This window comes from Phytophthora sojae (assembly GCF_000149755.1).
Source record: "Phytophthora sojae unplaced genomic scaffold PHYSOscaffold_1, whole genome shotgun sequence".
Classification (NCBI taxonomy): Eukaryota; Oomycota; class Peronosporomycetes; order Peronosporales; family Peronosporaceae; genus Phytophthora; species Phytophthora sojae.
In genome coordinates, this window is record NW_009258115.1 from 4,580,034 (window position 1) to 4,603,970 (window position 23,937).

A 23,937-nucleotide genomic window follows, 5' to 3' on the forward strand; every position below is an offset into this window, starting at 1 on the left:
TCTTTGTAAGATTTCAACGATGTGCGATCTCGATACTGTTGATAAGGCTCACCAGTCCGCTTAATAGTACCAAAAGATACAATCCGACCATCAGCAAAAACAGCATCATATTTTTTTGCCTTTTCGAGTGGATACTCGGAACTTGAATGGAGCCATTCTATATTCATTCAGAGATAATTGCTCTTAGTTGATCGACTTCAGCTTTTAACTCTTGGATTGCTTTACACAAAACCGATGTCAGACTTGCGAGATCAATGCCCCATGGATTAATCGGATAGCCATCAGCGTTGAGATCATCGTTTGCTCCGATATCCACAGCTTCTGGTATGAGCTCATTCACCTCCTGAGCGATGAATCCGACGTGTGAGGTTTGCTCTTGGATCATCTTAAAACGCCTGGGTCGCATTCTCATAACTGTTTCGAGACCGTATGGACAGTCTATAATGGCTGTTTTCAATCTCTGATCTGATGCATTGGTATATGAACCACCTCTCACCGGAACATAGGCTGTCCAGTTATAGTTTCCATCACATTTGCCTAGACGGATCGCCCCGACCGTAGAGTCAGTTCCGATCGCTGGGTAGTCAGTCTGGCTCCAATTGAATCTATAACGAGCGAAACCATCTCCATTGCCCTTGATATGCATGAAGTTATTAGCCCAGATTTCTCCTCCGGAATGAATAGTTGCCTCGGGAGATGTATTACTAACTCCCAATCGTCCAGAGTCGTTGAGATATGCTTTGGTAGTATTACCAACCATGAATCTAAGAGGATCGGTTGATGTAGTACCGATAGCTACTCCATTGCTACCTCCAGCAACATCATTGTAAATTTGAACTTCGAATTCGATAGGCGTTGCCTGATCATTAGCGATTCTCATTGCACGCTGCCAAGATCCGCTTAGTAAATTCGCGGTTGATGTAATATCAATTTTCGCGGTCGATGACGATGATCCGAATCTAATATACCCACCTTGCGTTATTCTCATACGTTCAGTCATAGGTGATAAAGCGTTAGAAGAGCCACGAGTACTAATTGCAAAATCAGCCATAGAATATTGAGCGGATGTAGCTGTTCTTGTTGCATATAAATTAACGCTAGGCGTGTATAAGCTCATATCTGATGTTCCCTCGATCGTGAAAGATAATCCAGCCTGAGCCCCAACCGTATTCGATTGGTTGCGAATGATTAAATTGAAGTCAGAGGCTCTAGTAGCCGATGTAAATGAAGTATTAGCCGCAATCTGGCATTGCGTGGACGTAGTCGATATCAAGTTGGTTGAAGTTAGCGATGAGATGCCTGATGATATTATGCTATTAGAGTCTAGTACAAGGGCCTTTGATGCTTCCGCCGTTCCTGGTCCACTAGTCAGATCAAGATAGTTCAACTCAGCCGTAATTGCTGTGCAACCAGCAAGCTTGTTCAGCTCCGCGCCAGTAGCGTTGAGCGTAGTACCCTTGATTTGAAGTGTGGTAGGGTTGATGTTCAAAGTAGTTGCATTCATCGTTTGAGTGCCGCTTTTCGAAATCGTATCACATGTCAGCGTTGGTGATGATATTGAAGTTGAAGCTATAAAATTGCGCGATATTGTTAGATCTCGAATTCCAGAGTAATCCTTTGTACTACTGAGTACGACAGCGGTACTGGGGGAAGCTCCTCCCTCGATAACGTTAAGAAAGTAAGCATGATTGAAGTTAACCCATGCACTAACGCCATCCCAGAACTTGAGATTCGGAATGAATAGACCTGTCCCACCCGTATTCAGGGTGAGATTGCTCAGCGTACCTACTGAGGTAATATTCGTCTGAGCCGCGGTTTGTAGCGTGCCTGTAAGACTCGAAGCTGATAATGAACTGATTCCTGAAACATTCTTCGATCCATCAAGTACCAATGCTTTGTTTATATCCGCGGTACCGGGCGTAATTCCTAAAACGTAAGATGGAGCGCTTGTAATAGTTGATCCATTAACAGTCAGACTACTACAGCTGATTGCCCCGAGGCCGCTGATATCACCACCAGATCCAGGGACAAGTGCTACTCCTTGGGTTGCAATTCCTTGAGAGATACCGGTAATGTATGACAAACGATAGTCATACTTGTTTAGATGTAGAGTCTGAGCATAGTCATACGTTAGAAAACCACTGGCATCCAACGATAGGTAGAATGCAGGGTTATAGATTGAAGATGTGAATGTTGGTTGAGGATAAGAAAAACCAGAACTCATTTTGTCTAAAGCTATATAGATTAGACGATAATCATGAGCGGTATTCCTGATTTTGGGGCTTCAATCCCAAAAAAGTTCAAAAGCGCATCGATGGGTGATATTCCAGCGCTTGACATCAAAGCGTTGTTTAGAATGGTGGTTCTGGGGCCATCGTTCAGTGGGAAGAACAATCTATGTATGTACATCCTCAAACATTCTCCTCACGTATTCGCTCATCTAACGATCATTGCCCGTAATCCTCATCAGGAGTTGTACGAATATCTTCGCGACAAGCTGGATGGCTTTATCACATTCGCCGACCCTGATTCGCTTCCAAGTGTTGATCAGGTTCGTCATACACCAATCAACTCCAATAAACCTGAGCTCGTCATCATAGATGACTACAGCAACGATAAGCTACTTCAGAAGAATTTGTTCTCTCATTACTATACAAGAGGTCGCCACTTCAAGCTCAGTACGATATTCCTAAGCCACAGCTACTTTGCCACGGATAAGATGATACGCTTGAATTCAGAGTATGTAGCTATCCTAAAGGCGAATTCGAAGCGTGATCTCCAGATGGTTGTGAAAGATTTCAATATCAAGGGAGTAGATGATCGTTCAATCGTCTATTACTACAACAAGGCTACGGAGCGAAAGGGGCAAATGCTCTTCATAGATTCCGTCAAGGGTCAGATCAGGTATAACTTTGATAGAGTGATTCGAATTGAGGACTAATTTTATAAAAAAAATATGCTTCCATTCATATAAAACAATATGTCCAGCTTTATCAAACTCGATAGCACCAATCTGGTACAGGATGGAACCAACTCAACCTGGAAATACTCTTTTCCCGGATCGGCCGCTGACTTCCGCGATGTAGTATGTGCTATTCAATCGATTTCAATGTATAACTCCGAGTATAACATTGATTCGATGCAATTTCAGAACACAACCTTCAAAATCGAAGTACCTACCGCTGCAACTACATCGACAATCAATCTAAGCCTTCCTGATGGAATCTACTCCTACGACGATATCAATCGAAGCATTCAGACGGCTCTTGTCAATGCTGGGGCCTATCTCATCGATCCGTCTGGGAATAATACATTCTACCTCAAAATGAGTGCTAACAGCGTCTATTACGCTTGTCAGCTTGATTTCTCTCCTACACCTACAACGCTACCTACAGCTGGGGGTACATGGACAAGACCTACCACAGGTCTATATTCCTCGGGCGGTAGTGGATTGCCGACTACCACTCGTGTCCCTCGATTGATCATCGATAATGCTGAATTCGGAAAAGTAGTAGGATTGACGCTTGGGTCATATCCTGCTTCTCCAGCTACTGTTGCAAGTGCTCAGCTCTCTGATATCATTCCTCAGATCCATCCAACCAGTTCCTACATCGTCCGTTGCGATCTTATCAAAAACGAATACGTAGCCTCAGGCGATATTGTCAGCGCTTTTGATAGAGGCGATGCCGCTATTGGAAAGGTCATTTCATACAAACCGAGTCAGTATGCGTGGATGAACTGTCATAACGGATCTCGTGCCAGTATTACGCTAAGCATATACAATCAAAATGACAAGAAGGTCATTTTCCGTGATACTTCGGTATCTATTATGCTCTTGATCCGTCCAAAAAAATAAATCTTCGATAATTTTTTTTACAATGTAAAAGAACCTCCAGACTTACCCTTCTTTCGCATAGCTCGTAGCTTTGCCATTCGCTCCTTCATCTCCGCCGAATCCTTCGCTGGGCGTTTCTTTGCTACTCCTACTCCATAACGACGACGAACCTCCTTTCGCATAGATCTGATTAGATCCTCATGTTCAGGCTTGGTAGCTTTTGATAGTAGGAACTTCTCTCCTGCATCGACCGCATCAGTGATGATTCCTCTACGTTTGGCATATCCAAGAGCATTCTTAGCAGCCTTCTTTACGTCAGCCATCGATACACGTCCTCCCTCCTTGTCGCTATCGGAGTCGTAAATACCGATTCCTGTTAGAGACTTAATTGCAGCTCGCGCGGGGATGGCAGCCGTTGGCTGACCGGCATACGTTGCTAACGCAGGAACGGCAGCATCAACGGCTTTGCTCAAGATTCCCGAATCTTTAGCGAATTTGAAAGCAGACTTGATCCCTCCCCACACCTTGGACCAAATAGAACCTCCTTGAGCCCTCTTGTATCCCTTCTTTACTTCGTGCTTGGTAATGTCAAGTCTGACACCGCGTCCAGCCTTACGAGCCTTAATAGCTTTCTCATAAGACGTCGGATGAAGGTGGATAACAGAGCCGCTACCCTTGAGTTCGTTTGATGTAAGACTAAGCTTACCGGTCTTGAAAACTTTGCTAAGCTTTCGGGCAGGAATATCGCTTGAAATAGTTAGTTCGCGGTACATGTTTGCTATATACGTTGAATTAAAGAATAGTTAAATTTAAATCTTTCATATTTTTGAATACATCTGGCTTACGATATTGTTTCGAATAGAGCCACAGCATGCACCATATCCCACAATAATCACCATACGTACCTTGGTATTGCTTTGGATTGTATTTACCGACTCCATACTTTGTTGGGGCTGCCTCACCCATACTATCGAAATACTCCCCATCATGAACACATGTCCAATGTCCTACATCCATATTAGGTTGCCTCAACAAAATCAGATATGATCCTTTCTTTGGGAGCCGCTTTGTTATCTCACTTGACTCAAAAATATCATCAAGATGTATATTCATTTTTTTCGCAAGTTCAATGAGGTCATGATCAGATGTGATTGGTTTAATGAACTCCATAATAATTAATTTTGAGAAAGTATATTACATCCCATATAGAATCTCAACGATGAGTGAAACTCAATTATCCGACCAATATTTGTACCAGAGCTCGCTCAAGAGCGACCCGGAGATCAAGGTATCATCAGGCAAGCGTGTACCGTTTGTTATCGATCTCAACCAGGGATCGTATCAAAATGGTGTCATCACTATTGACGCAACAGCTCAACTGAATGGATCAGAAGGGTTTGCGAGCCTCCGTGATGCCTACATTATGCTTCCGTACAAAGTATCGATGAAGAATGGTGCTACTGGTCAGACTCTACCTGCTAACCGCTTCTGCGCTACTCTAAAGTGTGGCAACTGGAATGTCATCGATAGCCTGAGTCTTGAACTAAATGGTAAGACCATCGTATCGATGGCCGACTACAAGCTCTTTTGGAACAACGTTCGCGCTCAGACTGGATACAGTCCTCAGTATGTAGAGAAGCATGGAGCGGAATCGTTCTTGTTCCCCGATGCTGCTCAGTCCGTCTCGTACAGCTCTGGAACTAATTCCCTCAACGGCGATGGCTATTCAAACACTGCTGCCTTTTCTTCAACTTTCACCACTTCTACTCCTGCTGGAGGAGCAACAATTGCTAATGACGGTCTCGTAAAGCGTCTGTTGTCGAACCCTCCTACTGCTGGCGTTGATTTCTCTTCGACGTGGCCTTCGGTGGGTGGAGCTGCTGCTTCTACCACCATTGCTAACCAAACTGCTCGTGGTGCATTTGTAGCTGGTGCTGCCACTGCTAACGCAATCATGGGTACATGGAACTACATGCTAAAGATCAAGCTATCCGATCTCCATCCTATCTTCAAGGAACTTGATTTAATGGCTAATCCCCAGATTCGTCTCCGTTTCCGCGTCAATCAGGGAACTTCTACTATCGCTGTAGATTCTACAAAGGGTATGTCTCTAACTTCTACTACCCTTGCTTCGGGCAATGTATGTCCTGTAATGGTCGCTGCCTCTTCCAGTGGTAATCCCATGGCTGGAGTGCTTGCTGCTTCTGCCGGATTCAGTATCTCTTGGGGCGCTGTAGTCAATGCTCTTGAACCTACTATCGATGGAACGTATATGCCTTTCACTACGGCTCGCCTGTATGTACCGTTTGTACATCTTGAGAATCCTCAGGCTATCATTTCTAAGCCGGTTAAGAAGGTTCGCTACAACGATTGCTACGCTCAGTGGTTCTATCAGCGGGCTGGTATTGGAAAGCAATCGACTCAGCATAACGCTTCCTTTGATCTACAGCTATCGGCAAGTGTTAAGAATGCGAAATACGTAGTTGTACTCCCTTTTGCTGAACAGACTGGTAATTTCGCTTCTGCTACTGTTCAGGAATTCCAATCTCCGTTCGATAGTTCTCCATGGACACTCCACCCAGGTAGTTCGATTCGCAACTTCAACGTGCGCATTGGTTCTACTCAGGTGTTCGACATTAGCCATGATTATGACTTCCATCACTTCCACAATGAGTTGGCTAAGATCTCTTCGATCAATGGTGATCTAACACCTGAATTAGTTAATGGTCTCCTTGACTATCAGACGTGGTCGCTAACTAACCGTGTCCTTATCGCTGACGTTAGTCGTCTGACTGAGCGTGATGTACCTCAAGCCATTCAGATTCAGGGTACCAACGCTGGATGTCAAGGCGTAAATCTGTTGGTCCTCTTGATCAGCGAACAGGAACTAACGTTCGATAGACTAACCGGCGAAATTTTAGAATTCTCAACCGCATAGGTTGTAGACCCCATTTTTAGCTAACAAAAAAATTTATTTTTTTCTTAGTTAAGCTCCTTGAGTAGCTTAGGACACTTCTCAATCACGAATTCGCTCTTGCGTAGGTAATCGATATATCCGGGATCCATTCGGCTAATCTGCTTGAGAGTCTTACCCCGATACTTCCCCCATGTCATCATATATGAATTATCGTTGCTGAGAAACTTGGAGTGAAGGAAAATCTTGATATCCTCACTAATGTTAAGGCTTGGTTGGTTGTGCATCCATCGACAGTATCCAGGATCATTCTTGAATACATCCTCAATGGATTGACCTTTGTATTTTCCGAAAGTTAGTGTGTTCGACATGATGTATGTATGGTATCTATATAGATAGCCTCTTATTTTTTTGAAAAAAATAAATTATTTCTGAAAATGACGTCGTAATGTGCCAGTAATTATTAGGAGTTTCGTCTTACCCTCGCATGTGCGATCCTGCACGTCTACAGGGTCGCGCGGCTGCCCGCTCGCTAACAGACGCCTCCTCAAGCTCTCAGGTCAGTGATGGCAAAAACGGAGTTTAGGCCGCCTTTTGGGGGTTTAGGCGGGTGTTCTTTGTGTTATATCTCAGCTTCTAGAACGTCTTTTCAAGTGAAAACGACTGTTTTGAATTCTTTGAGCAAAGAGCAGCATTTTGACATAGTTTCAACTCGTATTTCGGCGTATTAAGAAAGATGATAATTTTGAAAAGGCGGCATGTGCCACCACTGCTCAGGTGGTTGAGAGGTCGCGTCGTTGGAATCGCTGCTGTCCCGAAAGAAGGTTTCAGGAATGTTCTCGGTGGTTAATTACGGTAAGAAATTATGAAAATAAAAAACTGCCGGTGTAATGTGCTGCGACCTACTACTAGCGTTGGTATATTGACTGTTTGCTTGTATGTAGTGCTTCCACACAACCCCATAGATATGCATTCCGTATTCTGATTAGGAGTAGCTGCGAAATGGCCGACCCAAAATCCGAATCCGAAGCAAATCCTTTTTGCAATAGGTCTGTTTGCGAAAGCTCTCTATTAATAACAGTTTTTTACCTCAAGGCTTAGTTAGGACCAGCGCGGCGTATCATTGGTTGAAAATCTATTGCACACAGGCACCTTCATGTCCGCTTAAGTACGCAAGAAATTCTCCCTCCCTTCTGCGGGCTCGAGGAAAGATGGTGAAGCTCTACTGTGCGGTCGTAGGTGTGGCAGGCAGCGCGTTCTCGGTGCGAGTAGATGAGAGCGACACGGTGGACGACTTGAAGAAGTCGATCAAGGCGAAGAAGCCGAACGACCTCAAGGACATCGACGCAGACAAGCTGGAGCTCTACGTGGCGAAGAGGGATGGTGAGTGGCTGACGGAGGCAGACGTGAAGAGCGGCGTAACGGACATCACGGGCCTCGTGCGGTTGGAAGTGGTGCGGGCGAAGCTATTTAGTGTGGGGCTGTCGGATGAAGTTGTCAGCGAAGTGGATGCCCAAGAAGAAGCAGCAGGGAGAGGCCCAGTGAACGTGCTGGTGGTGGTTCCGATGAAAAAGCGCAGAGTGGATGCGGGAGTGGACGAGGAGAGGAGATTTTTCGACACGAGAGACTTCCCTCCGCTGCTGGCGCCGCCACAGCGTGGCGCGACTGTGGAATCACCAGAGGCGCAGTGGGAGAAGTTGTTGGATTCGCTGGAGTGGAAGAAGCCGAGGCGTCTTTGCGCAAGCTCTGGACAAGATTGGCCGTATCAAGGGGAATCAGAGCTTGCGGGTCATCTTGTGGAGCCGCTTGCACTGCATTATACTGCCTGGTATCTCCAGAACGAGGACAAGCAGAATCACGCCATCAACCTAGTGCTGAGTGGACCAGGCACGGGAAAGTCGCGCATGCTGGATCAAATGAAGGGCTTGATGTGTGCAGCTGCTGCCCTCTCGAACAACCGAAAGCTCAAAGAGAGAATGGAGAACGCATTTGTGTTTAGTGTGACGTTCGAAAACGGCACTTCGGCGACTGGATCATTACTTGATCGTGACAATCCTGAGTTCGACATCAGCTACCGAATGCTCTACCAACTCTCGAAAGACAAAAAAGCGTGGCCGGTGTTTGTTGACAAGCTGCGCATGATGTGCTCATCACTTCCTTTGCGTATTCAGATCGTGATTGACATTTTGGCCAAACTGAAAGGGATTGACGATGTGAAGAAAATGACGGTGATTTTGTGTGTCGATGGCCTCCAGAAGCTGGTCAATGATGGTACCAAAAGCTGCGACTTCTACCGCGTGTTGGCTTCAGTCTGCAGCTTCTTGAATTCGTCCAGAGCGTTTGCTGTTTGTGTTTGTTCGGCAACCGTTCAAAGTCCCGTCGATTTAGCCCTTTCGGACTCTCCTCAGAAGCGCGTGTTTCTAGTCCCACCTCCATTACGTGGCCACGAAGTCCTGCCAACGAAGACAAGGATCGAGAAGCAGTTGGTAGACGACATGGGTGGGCATGGACGAGCTCTGGAAACACTACAACTCTTTCTGAGCCACTACACGAAAGACCAATTGGAGGAAATGGACCCAACATGGATGTTTGAGAAAGTGTGCGATGCGTTGCGACTCCAATATGGTGATATCTTTGCGTCTCCGTTTTTCCAAGATCCGTACAATTGCCGAGAAGTGCTCGCCGCAATCCTCTCTCGTCGTCGTTATAAGCTGTTTGATCGTATTGGGCGCACGGACATGACCGTAGATTGTCTTCGAAGCTTCGGATTGTTCCGATGGGGCGCGGAAGGCCATTTGGAATGCGCTTTCATTCTTCTTGTGCTGCTGATGCAGAAACTCCCGAAGAAGCTCGGAGAAGTAGATAATTTCGACGACCATCTCACGCGTACGGTTTTGGTATGGCAGCGATTTGAACAATTCGTGGCGTTTTACCGTCGAGTGAAATCGATCGCCTACTGCGAGACTCCGGTCGCACTGTCCGGTTTCCACGCTGGCGCTCGTTTTGGTGCTATCCAAGACATTATTATAACAGAGCCGACTTCACGCACTGTCGTGGAAGCACTGCGCCAAGAAGATACAAAATCCAGTTCCGATGATTCGACGTGCTTCACAAATCGTGATGGCGGCGTGAAGATTTCAGATATGGATACGATCGTCATCAACGGTGCTAGTGCTTCAGCTGGCGACTTATTTATGCGAGTTCAATTGAAGGTCGGTCGTCAAAACGTCCAATGCAACGAAGTGATTCAATGCAAGCTGCTTCAAACCAAACAGAAGATAGACGAAGACGCGTATGCCAAAGAACGAGCTAAAGCGGCAAACGAAAGCTCGGATGTATTTTTGCTCGTTACGCCAGCACAAGCGACAGAGTTTGATCTTCCTCCACGATGTGGACTTGTTTCAGCAAACGATTTTGGCCGATATTTTGGACCGTTTACAAGTCGCGCGTATCGGAGTTTTCTGGAGCCACCAAATATCAACACAGCTTCATTCCATGAGTTACGTCGACTCGAGGGCGTGGGTGACGCAACTGCCGCGAAGATTATCGCTGAGAGAACGATACGCCGATTCTCGAATCTCGAAGATGCATTGAATCGACTGGTTCCAAGCAAGAAAGGCAAGACCGCCATGATTCTGAGCCGCATGCATTACGATGACGATGAGGCTGATCTGTAACTCGATTTACATTGGCTGTTGTGCAAATGCTCGTCTAGCATGGCACTTTTCTTAGCGCAGCGCAGTCCCCCCCCAAATTAATCGAAGCGTCGCTTATTGCAATCGCGATCGACTTGTCTGTATTTCGCCGTCATGGTTATATCCCGAGTGTTGAGCATTTTCACATGGCGTATGCTGCTTCGAGTACCAATGCGGAAGTAATTTGGGTACTGTACAGTAGAAGCCACAGCAATGAATTGCAACTGGCTGCGGTGCAAACAGTGTGTGGCACCTCTGGGTACGGCTTTTTGCATGGAGGGCTCTCTCGAGAGGAAACATTGCTGCCACTGTATTCCGGTGTTTGTTGCAAGTACTCCACCACCTCCTCGCGTACGTCCGTCATTGCCAAGATACCCAAATGATGCACCTCGTTCCTACTGCTACCCAAGTCGTCCGACAGCTATCTGGATCCTCGTATTTGCTCCAGATTTTATCGGACCCCGATCAGGAAAACGAGCTCAAGCACATGATGGAGTTGTTCGCACCATACTTGCAAACTGCTGGTCAATAGAAACGAACATGATATTGGCTCGAAGCAACATGCATCTTTCCCGCTACAGTACACTATCCGACACTGACGACTGCTTAGCGGCGACGGCGCTCCTCGTACTCTGCCTGGATCTCCTCGTTGGTCTTTCCCGCCGTCTCCGGCACGAGCTTGAGCGACAGGAAGTAGAAGATGATGAGCAGCACCGTGAAGGGCGTGTAGCTCCAGTCGTCGAAGGCGTCGGCCAGGTACGGGTAGCCCACGCCGACAATGAGGTTGCACAGCCAGTTGGCGCCGATGCAGATGGACGAGGCGCTGGCGCGCACCGAGTCCGGGAACATGTCTGCCGTCATGACCCAGACGAGCGGCCCGAGCGTGACGCCGAAGACGATGACGTAGAGCGCCGTGAAGACGATGGAGAGCACCGACACGTCCACGAGGAAGGCGACGGTCATGCCGATGGACATGACGACCATGCCGGCGATGCCCCAGAGGATCATGTTGCGGTTGCCGAAGCGCGTGGCCAGCACGCCCGTGAAGAAGGCCGGCCAGATGTTGATGAAGTCGATGATGAGCGTGCCGACGCGCGAGTCCGAGATGCCGGCGTCCGAGAAGATGTTGCCCGAGTAGTAGAAGACGGCGTTGATGCCCGAGAGCTGCTGCGTGCAGGACAGCAGGAGCGCGCCGAGGAACTGCAGGCGGTACTTGGGCGACCAGATCGACTCGGCCGGCTGCGAGCTGGCGGCGTATCCGGCCTCGGCCTCGCTCGGCTGCTTGTTGGCCTCGAGCCAGCCCAGCGCGGTCTGCACGTGCTCCTCGCCGTACAGACGCGTGATGACCTGCCTGGCCTCCTCGCGGCGGTTCTTCATGAGCAGCCACGCGGGGCTCTCGACGGCCAGCGAGGGCGAAAGCAACATGTAGATGGCGGCCAGCACGATGGGGAAGCCGGCCATGTAGCGCCATCCATCGCCGCTGTCGGCGAAGAAGAAGCAGATGGCCGGCACCAAGATGCCGATGGTGGTGGAGATCTGCAGGCCCAGGCCGAGGTGGCTGCGCAGGTGCGGCGGCGACAGCTCGTTCACGTACGCGCCGATGGTGCCGGTGGCGGCGCCCGAGGCGATGCCGGAGACCATGCGGCCGACGGCGAAGGGCCAGATGTTGGAGACGACGGCCTGGATGACGGCGCCGCCGATCATGAAGAAGCAGTTGAAGAAGAGCAGCTTCTTGCGGCCCATGATGTCGCTGAAGTAGCCGCAGAGCAGACTGCCGCACATGGCGCCGAAGATCCACGCGTTCACGGCGAAGGTCCACTCGAGCTTGGAGTGGCCGCTGAAGAGCGTGCATGTGCCCGGGACGACGGGCCGCGCGTTGCACTCGTCCGTGTTGTTGTAGTCGGACAGGTTGAGCTGCGAGGTGGACCATCCGCTCTGGAAGGGCTGCAGCAGCGCCAGCAGCACGCTCGTGTAGAGGATGCGGTTGGGCTTGATCTGGAGCGCGGCGGCCTTGTTGGCGTCGTCGAAGGCGACGTCGGCCTTGGGCGTCGAGACCTCGTTGTAGACGTCGTCAGGGTGCGGCGGCATGGCTGGCGAGTGAATTAGTGAGTTGGTGAGTAGTGGATCGTCAGCGACTATCGTACTGGGTGAAGCTGGCTTTTGTGCTGTGTGTCCGAATTGGAAATGAGACTTCGAATGAAGTTGTTACTTGGTAACGTTGCGCTAGTGCTTGTCGAACTGGTGGCGGCAAAGAGCGTGCACTTAAGTGCTGTGGTGCTTGGCGAGGAGGCGCCGATGTTGCAGTTGGAGCTGTCCTATCGATACAGCTCCGTTCTGCTACATGTATCAGGATCTGCCGGTAGAGCTTTAAAGTTGTGACTTCCAGTCACACGAGCGATTACGCCAAGATGCTGGAGCAGGGCAGTCGAGTGAAGCGGACTCGGCCATTTGATTTATTTCACATAGATCGGCCCGATGTGACAGGAAGGCGAGTGCGAGCTGATCCAATGCTCCAGCGCGGAGCCCATGACATGGGCCATGTGCACAAGGAAAAGCGATGCAGAGTTTGCAGCCTTCGGCGGGGAGCTGATCTCGTTCCGACCCGTCGATGCTCGTGACGCTTTTTGAGGTCGCGTCAATGACGTGCGTCCGGTTATGCCACTTCAACATGGAGACCATTCAGCTAACAAAGATCGGGGCAGATTGTATTTACACATCATACATGTACTTACTGTACATTATCACCGACGCTGCTTGGAGTTCGAAGGTGTCGACTACAGCATGCGTGCCATTTGCACCGCATGCCACAAAGCTGAAATCTCTGAGCAGCTCCAGGGCGCTCGCTTCCCGATGTGAATGGGATCCCCTTGCCGCGCATCGAGTGTCAAGTTGCGTGGAGTAATCTGGCATAACCGGGCCATTTTTAATTGAGCTTCAGCTTGTGTGATGTCCATCCGTGCTGCCAAAGTGTCCACAAGGACCCTGAGCCAGTGCAACTCGAGCAAGCGAGTCCAGGCGCCGCGGAGGACTGCCACAGTAACAGCCCGATCTTTGTGAAATAAATCAACTCGATGACGTTGAAGCAGCGTGGAGCGAATCCACGTTGGCTCGGGCCTCGGTGCTCAATTTGCCGTAATCGCATCCCTCTGATCTGCAACGTACAGACACCTTCGCGCTTGCTAACGAACGAGTAAATAGCTCCTGTCTCGGGACGGAAAAGAAAGGCTCAACGCATTAGAGCCGGCACCAAGGACGAGATTGATAGCAACCCAATCAATCAAGTAAGAGACGCACAGAACTACAAAAACAAATCGATTGTAATGCAAGCCAACCATGACAGCTCACTTTGCTAGTGATCCTTCGACCTTACCATTTCATTGACAAGAACCTGTTGCACTTTGTTCAGTTTTCATTTAGACGCGCAACGCACAAGCCAAGCGTTGACTACGCACCTGACTCAATCACTCACTCGCCAGCCATGCCGCCGCACCCTGACGACGTCTACAACGAGGTCTCGACGCCCAAGGCCGACGTCGCCTTCGACGACGCCAACAAGGCCGCCGCGCTCCAGATCAAGCCCAACCGCATCCTCTACACGAGCGTGCTGCTGGCGCTGCTGCAGCCCTTCCAGAGCGGATGGTCCACCTCGCAGCTCAACCTGTCCGACTACAACAACACGGACGAGTGCAACGCGCGGCCCGTCGTCCCGGGCACATGCACGCTCTTCAGCGGCCACTCCAAGCTCGAGTGGACCTTCGCCGTGAACGCGTGGATCTTCGGCGCCATGTGCGGCAGTCTGCTCTGCGGCTACTTCAGCGACATCATGGGCCGCAAGAAGCTGCTCTTCTTCAACTGCTTCTTCATGATCGGCGGCGCCGTCATCCAGGCCGTCGTCTCCAACATCTGGCCCTTCGCCGTCGGCCGCATGGTCTCCGGCATCGCCTCGGGCGCCGCCACCGGCACCATCGGCGCGTACGTGAACGAGCTGTCGCCGCCGCACCTGCGCAGCCACCTCGGCCTGGGCCTGCAGATCTCCACCACCATCGGCATCTTGGTGCCGGCCATCTGCTTCTTCTTCGCCGACAGCGGCGATGGATGGCGCTACATGGCCGGCTTCCCCATCGTGCTGGCCGCCATCTACATGTTGCTTTCGCCCTCGCTGGCCGTCGAGAGCCCCGCGTGGCTGCTCATGAAGAACCGCCGCGAGGAGGCCAGGCAGGTCATCACGCGTCTGTACGGCGAGGAGCACGTGCAGACCGCGCTGGGCTGGCTCGAGGCCAACAAGCAGCCGAGCGAGGCCGAGGCCGGATACGCCGCCAGCTCGCAGCCGGCCGAGTCGATCTGGTCGCCCAAGTACCGCCTGCAGTTCCTCGGCGCGCTCCTGCTGTCCTGCACGCAGCAGCTCTCGGGCATCAACGCCGTCTTCTACTACTCGGGCAACATCTTCTCGGACGCCGGCATCTCGGACTCGCGCGTCGGCACGCTCATCATCGACTTCATCAACATCTGGCCGGCCTTCTTCACGGGCGTGCTGGCCACGCGCTTCGGCAACCGCAACATGATCCTCTGGGGCATCGCCGGCATGGTCGTCATGTCCATCGGCATGACCGTCGCCTTCCTCGTGGACGTGTCGGTGCTCTCCATCGTCTTCACGGCGCTCTACGTCATCGTCTTCGGCGTCACGCTCGGGCCGCTCGTCTGGGTCATGACGGCAGACATGTTCCCGGACTCGGTGCGCGCCAGCGCCTCGTCCATCTGCATCGGCGCCAACTGGCTGTGCAACCTCATTGTCGGCGTGGGCTACCCGTACCTGGCCGACGCCTTCGACGACTGGAGCTACACGCCCTTCACGGTGCTGCTCATCATCTTCTACTTCCTGTCGCTCAAGCTCGTGCCGGAGACGGCGGGAAAGACCAACGAGGAGATCCAGGCAGAGTACGAGGAGCGCCGTCGCCGCTAAGCAGTCGTCAGTGTCGGATAGTGTACTGTAGCGGGAAAGATGCATGTTGCTTCGAGCCAATATCATGTTCGTTTCTATTGACCAGCAGTTTGCAAGTATGGTGCGAACAACTCCATCATGTGCTTGAGCTCGTTTTCCTGATCGGGGTCCGATAAAATCTGGAGCAAATACGAGGATCCAGATAGCTGTCGGACGACTTGGGTAGCAGTAGGAACGAGGTGCATCATTTGGGTATCTTGGCAATGGCGGACGTACGCGAGGAGGTGGTGGAGTACTTGCAACAAACACCGGAATACAGTGGCAGCAATGTTTCCTCTCGAGAGAGCCCTCCATGCAAAAAGCCGTACCCAGAGGTGCCACACACTGTTTGCACCGCAGCCAGTTGCAATTCATTGCTGTGGCTTCTACTGTACAGTACCCAAATTACTTCCGCATTGGTACTCGAAGCAGCATACGCCATGTGAAAATGCTCAACACTCGGGATATAACCATGACGGCGAAATACAGACAAGTCGATCGCGATTGCAATAAGCGACGCTTCGATTAATTTGGGGGGGGACTGCGCTGCGCTAAGAAAAGTGCCATGCTAGACGAGCATTTGCACAACAGCCAATGTAAATCGAGTTACAGATCAGCCTCATCGTCATCGTAATGCATGCGGCTCAGAATCATGGCGGTCTTGCCTTTCTTGCTTGGAACCAGTCGATTCAATGCATCTTCGAGATTCGAGAATCGGCGTATCGTTCTCTCAGCGATAATCTTCGCGGCAGTTGCGTCACCCACGCCCTCGAGTCGACGTAACTCATGGAATGAAGCTGTGTTGATATTTGGTGGCTCCAGAAAACTCCGATACGCGCGACTTGTAAACGGTCCAAAATATCGGCCAAAATCGTTTGCTGAAACAAGTCCACATCGTGGAGGAAGATCAAACTCTGTCGCTTGTGCTGGCGTAACGAGCAAAAATACATCCGAGCTTTCGTTTGCCGCTTTAGCTCGTTCTTTGGCATACGCGTCTTCGTCTATCTTCTGTTTGGTTTGAAGCAGCTTGCATTGAATCACTTCGTTGCATTGGACGTTTTGACGACCGACCTTCAATTGAACTCGCATAAATAAGTCGCCAGCTGAAGCACTAGCACCGTTGATGACGATCGTATCCATATCTGAAATCTTCACGCCGCCATCACGATTTGTGAAGCACGTCGAATCATCGGAACTGGATTTTGTATCTTCTTGGCGCAGTGCTTCCACGACAGTGCGTGAAGTCGGCTCTGTTATAATAATGTCTTGGATAGCACCAAAACGAGCGCCAGCGTGGAAACTGGACAGTGCGACCGGAGTCTCGCAGTAGGCGATCGATTTCACTCGACGGTAAAACGCCACGAATTGTTCAAATCGCTGCCATACCAAAACCGTACGCGTGAGATGGTCGTCGAAATTATCTACTCCTCCGAGCTTCTTCGGGAGTTTCTGCATCAGCAGCACAAGAAGAATGAAAGCGCATTCCAAATGGCCTTCCGCGCCCCATCGGAACAATCCGAAGCTTCGAAGACAATCTACGGTCATGTCCGTGCGCCCAATACGATCAAACAGCTTATAACGACGACGAGAGAGGATTGCGGCGAGCACTTCTCGGCAATTGTACGGATCTTGGAAAAACGGAGACGCAAAGATATCACCATATTGGAGTCGCAACGCATCGCACACTTTCTCAAACATCCATGTTGGGTCCATTTCCTCCAATTGGTCTTTCGTGTAGTGGCTCAGAAAGAGTTGTAGTGTTTCCAGAGCTCGTCCATGCCCACCCATGTCGTCTACCAACTGCTTCTCGATCCTTGTCTTCGTTGGCAGGACTTCGTGGCCACGTAATGGAGGTGGGACTAGAAACACGCGCTTCTGAGGAGAGTCCGAAAGTGCCTTATCGACGGGACTTTGAACGGTTGCCGAACAAACACAAACAGCAAACGCTCTGGACGAATTCAAGAAGCTGCAGACTGAAGCCAACACGCGGTAGAAGTCGCAGCTTTTGGTACCATCATTGACCAGCTTCTGGAGGCCATCGACACACAAAATCACCGTCATTTTCTTCACATCGTCAATCCCTTTCAGTTTGGCCAAAATGTCAATCACGATCTGAATACGCAAAGGAAGTGATGAGCACATCATGCGCAGCTTGTCAACAAACACCGGCCACGCTTTTTTGTCTTTCGAGAGTTGGTAGAGCATTCGGTAGCTGATGTCGAACTCAGGATTGTCACGATCAAGTAATGATCCAGTCGCCGAAGTGCCGTTTTCGAACGTCACACTAAACACAAATGCGTTCTCCATTCTCTCTTTGAGCTTTCGGTTGTTCGAGAGGGCAGCAGCTGCACACATCAAGCCCTTCATTTGATCCAGCATGCGCGACTTTCCCGTGCCTGGTCCACTCAGCACTAGGTTGATGGCGTGATTCTGCTTGTCCTCGTTCTGGAGATACCAGGCAGTATAATGCAGTGCAAGCGGCTCCACAAGATGACCCGCAAGCTCTGATTCCCCTTGATACGGCCAATCTTGTCCAGAGCTTGCGCAAAGACGCCTCGGCTTCTTCCACTCCAGCGAATCCAACAACTTCTCCCACTGCGCCTCTGGCGATTCCACAGTTGCGCCACCTCGCTGCGCCGGCGGCGGCACTACCACGATGAGTGCATCCTTCTTCGATGCACCAAGCGCGCCGATCAGAGAGTCGACTTCCAGAGGCTCTCCATCCTTGTCCTCATACACTGCTCCGTTGGCGTAGACTCGCAGTTGATCCGCTATGATACCCTCTAGGATATCCGGATGATCATGACGATACTTCTGTCGAATCGCCTTGCGCAGGTCCTCTATATCACTGACACCGTCGGATGACACGGATGCTGCCTGGGTACCCGCGTACGCGCCACGAGTTGTTGCGTCTGCCAGATGGAACCACACTTTTCGCGCCATCCTTTCCTCTTAACCACAACTGTCCAGTGAGTCTTAAGACTTCTGCACGTTTCGGTTCTTCTCTTGCCTTCTTGTGATGGCTGAGAACAAGCACGAAATAACCTCAGTTTGAGGTTAAATTCATACAATTCAATTCATTCGCAGTCAATTCACTTGTCAATTCACAATAGAATGGAGCTGGTGGGCGGCCAATGCGTCGTTGATGGCACGGTGAAGCGCGCGTACCCGCTGCAACCGCTGCGCCAAGCGACTGGTGGCGGCGCTACAGAGTCTGATGACGGAGAGCTGGGCACATTCGGTCCTGGTGTCGGCCCGTGCGGCCCGGACGCATTCCAGTTGGTGGCCGTCCTAGTCGAGAATCATATCCTTTTGCAACACATACCACAATGTTTCTTATCAATACAAGTAGTGTAGAATTACTATACATTTCCCTTAACCTGCACTACTGTTGCTGATGAATACGCACGACATTCGAGACGTGTCTTGTGTTCTTTTACAACAAGTGGGCGACCAAGATGCAGTTCCTCAAACGCCACGCAAGTGCCACCCGCTCCGTTCTTTTCATTAAACCAGAAACTCTAACAATATTTGTTGTGGCTCTGCAGTACAAGATTCGCATTAGTGGACGCGGCCTCGTGGCGTTGGAGTGGGAAGCTGGACCGGAGACAGAAGAGCGCGTGTCCTGTGCCGTCGTCGCGGAACGGGATATTTTGAAGAAGACATTGGAGAGGAAGCCTCGGCTGTTTACCTTTCCCCACAGTCTGAACGTGGAGGTGGCCTTTGAGGAGCCTCAGCGGCTTCCCCAATCGGACCAGTTGAAGTACCTGCCGTCCAAAACCATTTCTACGCGCGATCTGCACACAGGTTCGTATCAACATGTTGCCCTATAGGGTTGATCGTTTGAGTTCTAACGTGTTGGTGATGCAGCTAAACCGACGAGGCAGACACAGATTCAAGTTCAGATACAGCCGAGAAAGGTAGATGAATAAGGGCTTGGAAGACAATACGATGATTGGTCGCTGGCCATTTACCTGCTGCCTCCATGCTTCACAGAAACCGAACTACGGGAAGCGCACTCTAGGCGAAGCAAAGATTACTTCGCCAGCATACAGATATTCGTCTCTGGCTGAGTTGGTGGATGGATACGCCGATATCTACGGAGTCGTTGTCAATGTGACGCTCCCCAAGAAGACGAGTGGACGGGATTTCTGCGTTAGTTCGCTGTTTCTTTTGCTACCATGAGCACCGAGTACAAGACTGACAGGGGGTTGTGTATATATCTTATAGATGACTGTGAGTGTGACGGATGAGAGCTGTCCTACGCGCGCTGAAGCAATCCAGATCAATATTTTCTACCCAACGATCGCTCAAATGCCGAAGATCAAGGTACGATGAGCATATGATTGAAGTTTTTGAATACTTGAAGTGGTTAATGATCGCTTCTGTGTTATGCTGGCAGTATGTGGGTGATATAGTTCGCTTTCACAAGGTGAAGATTCAGCAATACCAGGATAGAATCCAAGGCCTCAGTCTGTAAGTTTTTCTTTTTGTCGGTGAACTAGCCTTGACCTCAAGACTAACATGCTCATATTGACAGACCACGAGGCACACGACATCTCGTTATCCGAGAGCAAACCGACGGTAAGCTGGAGCAGCTTACATGCTCTGACAACTGGACTTTCGAGCCTTCCGACGAGCAGCGCGTTCGCCACCTCATGTAAGCGTGTTGTACTTCCATTGTCTTCATGGATAAAATACTTACGGTTCATTCTTGGCTGAAATAAGTAAATGGGCGCAGAAAAGCTTAGCTGAGGACGCTACTTTACCGCAGGGCTGGGCTGTAGCGCCCAAGCTCCTGGCCGAATTGAGCCAGGCCGAAAACTTTATCGACCTCGTCGTGCGCGTCCTGTACCTGGACGACTCTGAGGAGCCCACTCGGTTGATTGTTTGGGACGGTTCTGGAAGTACAGCCGATTCAGATCCGACACTCGTTCGCGTATTGACAGATCACGGGATTCCAATTCCACCCAATGGAATGCTGAAGGAAGTGATCATGTCGTCCTGCTGGAGCGTCGTGAGCGATATGGGCTTCGTCGATGGAATACTCGAACACTGGTGCCGATTCCGCAATTTGGCAGTGGGGACTGACGAGGCTGTTCCCGGGGCTGCCAATGCACCTGGAGGGAGGGAAATCCTACGCTTCAGAGAAGTAACATCTCTCATGCTGATGGCCAACTTCACAATTGACGTGAAGCATCGTCTTTCGTTGATGAATGAACCGAACCCAGCAGGTACCGCGACAGGCAGCGTTGAAGGAGGCCAAACTGGTGTTGACCAAGACCAAAACCCTGCTGCCGCTAACCAAGTCGAAGTTGCTACGGTAATCCCGGAGCACATCAAGGTGAAAGTCCCAGTGACCCCGTTACAAGAAATCCTCCGTTCCCCCAAGACACCACGCAAGTTCCATTGTTGCGCCCGGGTGCGCGGCATTTGGCCAACTGATATCGAGAAAATCTGCAAGCCCAAGCCTGGCAGTCAAAACGAGTACATCTACTCGTTCGCCCTGACTGTAGAAGATAAAGCGGAGTCCCTGAATATCATCGTATACGGCAAGGATGCGGTAAGTGCCCAACAAAGGTTCTCGCTTGCGATCCAAGTGTCTGACTCTGGATGCACTTCATTGCAGGAACACTTTCTTCACGGGATTCCTCCCTGCGATCTCACCAAAAGCACCAGCTCCAAGTCTCTCCTGGAGAAGCGGTTTACAGCGCTGATGCGAACCCCTGAGGCTCTGCACTGGTGTATCAAGTCCTACTCAGTGTCGTTACCTCCTACTCGCGATGGTCCTGCCACAACCGTTCGGTACCGTTTGTTTGATACACGGCTGCAGACCTCGTAGGCTCGGCTTGTCTAAGTTGGGGGTGGCCAAGGTGTAGGCAAACATGTTTCTTCCTGTTATGAACGTCATCGAATGCAGCAACGACACGTATATATTTTTACCGTTAATCTTGCTGAGAGTCTTCACTTCACGGAGAGCCCAGACTTGAGATGGAAATGCTGTCCGCAGGGTTTCCTTTCATACCCTCTAGATCCAGCTCGCCCAACCGGCCTTGTTGGTGGAGCTGAACAGCACAAGCACCGCACCAGAAATGACAACAAAAGTTAGCTTCAACAACGCATTGAATATCATACAGCACCGTCAACGAAGACCCACCTTCTCCAGCCAGTAAAACTCATTGTCCTGAGGCATGTACCCGCTCATGCGTCCGCCGCCCATCGCGTTCTGGATAGCCTGGGACTGCATAAGCTGCTGCGACATCGACATGCTGTACATCATGGTGTCGCCCATGCGCATCGACTTCTCCATCTCTTCCTCCTTGAGCTTGCCCAGACGCTGCATCAGCGCTTCTCCCTCACGCGCACCAACCCACTTGGGGTGATTCTGCTTGAAGTTGATGAACGAACTCTCCATCTTGGCGTCGTTGCCGTACTCCTTGAAGTCAAACTCGGCTAAACGGCACACCGCCCCGGTGCTCGGGTGCACGAGGGAGTGCGAGCGCAGGAAGAGCAGGATCTCGCGCGAAAGTCGAGGGAGCGACACACACAAGATGTACGGCGCCAGCAATACCGACACACATTCCTCCGCGAAGAGCACAGCCTTGTAGGGGAACAGCACTGTGAACGCATCTCGCACTTCGAACGAGTGGCACTGGCCCCGCCACTCCTTCGGGAAGTAGTGCGTCTCCGCAGAGACCTGCATCATGGCCTCTTCGCAGTCGCCATTAATCAAGAAGGGCGAGGTCGACGATGTGAACGATCGTGACAGCGCGAAGACACCGGTCGAGACCGTCAGGTACCACAGCAGCTCGTGGCCCATCAGGGTTGTCTCCAGCAGTACCGATTCCTCCAACAGACTCACAAGCACCAGCACCGCCATCAACGAGCTCGCACAGAAAGAAACTCCCCCAGCAATAATCGCCAGCGCGCCGGCCGGAAACATGCCGAGGTAGCGATCCGCCAGCGAGTACGAGCGTGCCATACGCGCGTCAAGAACATGCGGGAGCTCGTTGTACTCTCGGAAGCGCCATATAGCGTAGGCAGACCAGCGCCGCGTGCCGAAGTAGTATACGTGGTTCGTCTGCCACTCCTGCGCCGCGAGGAAGAAGAACCGCGAGAGGCGGTACAGCAGGATGAACGGAGCCAGCACAAAGTTGAGCACACCTGCGATCACGAAGCGCTTCTTGAGCATGTCGACGTTGTGGATCACCGACGGAGCCAGGTTTAAGTCGGCGTCGAACATTTGGTCCAGCAGACAGATATTCAGGTTCGCCTCCATGTTTCTCGAGCACATGACGTGCGACGTGGACAGAAACTGTAGCGACGTGGGCAGCAGGTTTTTGCTTTGGAACAGCGAGTGGTTCATGAAGGCGATGAGATAGTTATCGCGGCGCATGATGCGTCGAGCAAAGTCGTGGGGTGACGACAGCAGCGCCGGGTCGATCTGCAGCTTGTAGGACGACAGCTGCCTCATATTCACCGGCGCGTTAACTCCATTCACGAGGTCCAGCACTCTCGTGACCACTTCGTCCCACGCAATAGTCTGCACCTGTCTTTCGTCGATCCTCAGTCGTTCCTTGTAGAACACCTCCATCTCCCTGGTGTCTCTCAGCGTGCCAATGAGCTGAAAAGCTCTGGACACCCAGTACACGAAGAACATGGCGAAGTAGAACGCCCCAACGAGCCCCAGCACTCCGTTGTTGTCAGCTCGGCACGTGATGTAGTGCTCCATCTCCTGCTTGCAGCCGCCACTCTCCGGGTGGCGGTGGCACTCCAGCAGCGGCCCCCACTGCACGCAGCCCAGCATGAAGCTGGAGAGTAGCACACTGAACAGTCCGGTCACGAGGCTCACGAGCTCCACCACCACGATGCTCCAGAAGCCCTTGTGGTAGTAGTAGTTGTACAGTGTGATGAGGAACGCGTCCAGGTTGGGGACATTCCCGTATCTGTCGGGCACGGGGGACACGCGCCCGATAGATGGAGAGCTGCTTTGTCCATTGGGCCGTCGTTGACCTCCAGGCAGCGCCGTCTTGGCCGTGTCCAGCACCTCGCGGAACAACGTCGAGATGGCGGGGAGGTGCACGTTAACACGCAGCGACGGCAGCGGCGCGGCCGAGGAGGACGCGGGACCGGTGTGAACGCCTAGAGCGGAGTCCTGGCTGCTTGGTCCGCCGAATGGGCGCGCGCGGTGGTCATCCTTGAGCTCGTTCCAGAGCAGTTCGTCCTCCTCCTCGGCGTGGGCCAAGTGGTCGTCGCTGGCGGCGAGTAGCGACTCGTCCATGGCGAGATAGGCGGCGAATGCGGTACGAACGGGTAGAGGAGGCGACGGAGCTGCAGATGCACAGGTTGAGAGGCGTCGGGGGAGGCTTCCTGGGGCAGCACGGAGAGAGAGAGCTGGAGGAGATGGAGAGGCTCTTTCTTCAGATTTGGGACTGAGAATTAGATGGATGCTTTGCGAACCTAAGATGCGCACTTAGATGCACGTTGGTGTGGTGTACATAAAGGCAAGTTGAAG

The 23,937-nt window shown here is 51.2% G+C and overlaps 13 protein-coding genes across 13 annotated transcripts; 6 read left to right on the plus strand and 7 right to left on the minus strand.

The window, feature by feature from the left end:
- Nucleotides 1-1,987: 1,987 nt before the first annotated feature.
- Nucleotides 1,988-2,224, minus strand: PHYSODRAFT_434160 (hypothetical protein; the record flags this gene model as incomplete). Its single annotated transcript, XM_009516772.1, has 1 exon — nucleotides 1,988-2,224. A coding segment is annotated over one exon (237 nt), but the record flags the coding sequence as incomplete, so codon positions are not given.
- A 33-nt stretch (nucleotides 2,225-2,257) lies between these two features.
- Nucleotides 2,258-2,941, plus strand: PHYSODRAFT_469063 (hypothetical protein; the record flags this gene model as incomplete). Its single annotated transcript, XM_009516773.1, has 2 exons — nucleotides 2,258-2,542; nucleotides 2,588-2,941. The coding sequence occupies 2 exons, from the start codon at nucleotides 2,258-2,260 to the stop codon at nucleotides 2,939-2,941; spliced, it is 639 nt and encodes a 212-aa protein (XP_009515068.1).
- A 39-nt stretch (nucleotides 2,942-2,980) lies between these two features.
- PHYSODRAFT_476608 (hypothetical protein) lies at nucleotides 2,981-3,856 on the plus strand (the record flags this gene model as incomplete). The annotated part of the gene is made up of 1 exon (XM_009516774.1): nucleotides 2,981-3,856. The coding sequence occupies one exon, from the start codon at nucleotides 2,981-2,983 to the stop codon at nucleotides 3,854-3,856; it is 876 nt and encodes a 291-aa protein (XP_009515069.1).
- Nucleotides 3,857-3,873: 17 nt separating this feature from the next.
- Nucleotides 3,874-4,608, minus strand: PHYSODRAFT_473512 (hypothetical protein; the record flags this gene model as incomplete). The annotated part of the gene is made up of 1 exon (XM_009516775.1): nucleotides 3,874-4,608. One exon carries the CDS (start codon nucleotides 4,606-4,608, stop codon nucleotides 3,874-3,876), a length of 735 nt encoding a protein of 244 aa, XP_009515070.1.
- Nucleotides 4,609-4,627: 19 nt separating this feature from the next.
- On the minus strand, nucleotides 4,628-5,017 carry PHYSODRAFT_472678 (hypothetical protein; the record flags this gene model as incomplete). Its single annotated transcript, XM_009516776.1, has 1 exon — nucleotides 4,628-5,017. A coding segment is annotated over one exon (390 nt), but the record flags the coding sequence as incomplete, so codon positions are not given.
- A 37-nt stretch (nucleotides 5,018-5,054) lies between these two features.
- On the plus strand, nucleotides 5,055-6,773 carry PHYSODRAFT_476974 (hypothetical protein; the record flags this gene model as incomplete). Its single annotated transcript, XM_009516777.1, has 2 exons — nucleotides 5,055-6,143; nucleotides 6,192-6,773. The coding sequence occupies 2 exons, from the start codon at nucleotides 5,055-5,057 to the stop codon at nucleotides 6,771-6,773; spliced, it is 1,671 nt and encodes a 556-aa protein (XP_009515072.1).
- Nucleotides 6,774-6,817: 44 nt separating this feature from the next.
- On the minus strand, nucleotides 6,818-7,120 carry PHYSODRAFT_477822 (hypothetical protein; the record flags this gene model as incomplete). Its single annotated transcript, XM_009516778.1, has 1 exon — nucleotides 6,818-7,120. One exon carries the CDS (start codon nucleotides 7,118-7,120, stop codon nucleotides 6,818-6,820), a length of 303 nt encoding a protein of 100 aa, XP_009515073.1.
- Nucleotides 7,121-7,978: 858 nt separating this feature from the next.
- PHYSODRAFT_554186 (hypothetical protein) lies at nucleotides 7,979-10,426 on the plus strand (the record flags this gene model as incomplete). Its single annotated transcript, XM_009516779.1, has 2 exons — nucleotides 7,979-9,852; nucleotides 9,922-10,426. Exons 1-2 carry the CDS (start codon nucleotides 8,315-8,317, stop codon nucleotides 10,424-10,426), a joined length of 2,043 nt encoding a protein of 680 aa, XP_009515074.1. The 5' UTR covers nucleotides 7,979-8,314.
- Nucleotides 10,427-11,050: 624 nt separating this feature from the next.
- Nucleotides 11,051-12,532, minus strand: PHYSODRAFT_472847 (hypothetical protein; the record flags this gene model as incomplete). The annotated part of the gene is made up of 1 exon (XM_009516780.1): nucleotides 11,051-12,532. One exon carries the CDS (start codon nucleotides 12,530-12,532, stop codon nucleotides 11,051-11,053), a length of 1,482 nt encoding a protein of 493 aa, XP_009515075.1.
- A 1,390-nt stretch (nucleotides 12,533-13,922) lies between these two features.
- Nucleotides 13,923-15,404, plus strand: PHYSODRAFT_475409 (hypothetical protein; the record flags this gene model as incomplete). The annotated part of the gene is made up of 1 exon (XM_009516781.1): nucleotides 13,923-15,404. One exon carries the CDS (start codon nucleotides 13,923-13,925, stop codon nucleotides 15,402-15,404), a length of 1,482 nt encoding a protein of 493 aa, XP_009515076.1.
- A 624-nt stretch (nucleotides 15,405-16,028) lies between these two features.
- On the minus strand, nucleotides 16,029-18,365 carry PHYSODRAFT_474570 (hypothetical protein; the record flags this gene model as incomplete). The annotated part of the gene is made up of 2 exons (XM_009516782.1): nucleotides 16,029-16,533; nucleotides 16,603-18,365. 2 exons carry the CDS (start codon nucleotides 18,363-18,365, stop codon nucleotides 16,029-16,031), a joined length of 2,268 nt encoding a protein of 755 aa, XP_009515077.1.
- Nucleotides 18,366-18,831: 466 nt separating this feature from the next.
- Nucleotides 18,832-21,152, plus strand: PHYSODRAFT_348985 (hypothetical protein; the record flags this gene model as incomplete). Its single annotated transcript, XM_009516783.1, has 8 exons — nucleotides 18,832-18,901; nucleotides 18,971-19,229; nucleotides 19,293-19,342; nucleotides 19,653-19,751; nucleotides 19,825-19,898; nucleotides 19,963-20,082; nucleotides 20,151-20,985; nucleotides 21,096-21,152. Exons 1-8 carry the CDS (start codon nucleotides 18,881-18,883, stop codon nucleotides 21,150-21,152), a joined length of 1,515 nt encoding a protein of 504 aa, XP_009515078.1. The 5' UTR covers nucleotides 18,832-18,880.
- Nucleotides 21,153-21,391: 239 nt separating this feature from the next.
- On the minus strand, nucleotides 21,392-23,703 carry PHYSODRAFT_308863 (hypothetical protein; the record flags this gene model as incomplete). Its single annotated transcript, XM_009516784.1, has 2 exons — nucleotides 21,392-21,487; nucleotides 21,580-23,703. The coding sequence occupies 2 exons, from the start codon at nucleotides 23,701-23,703 to the stop codon at nucleotides 21,392-21,394; spliced, it is 2,220 nt and encodes a 739-aa protein (XP_009515079.1).
- Between the last annotated feature and the right edge of the window lie 234 nt (nucleotides 23,704-23,937).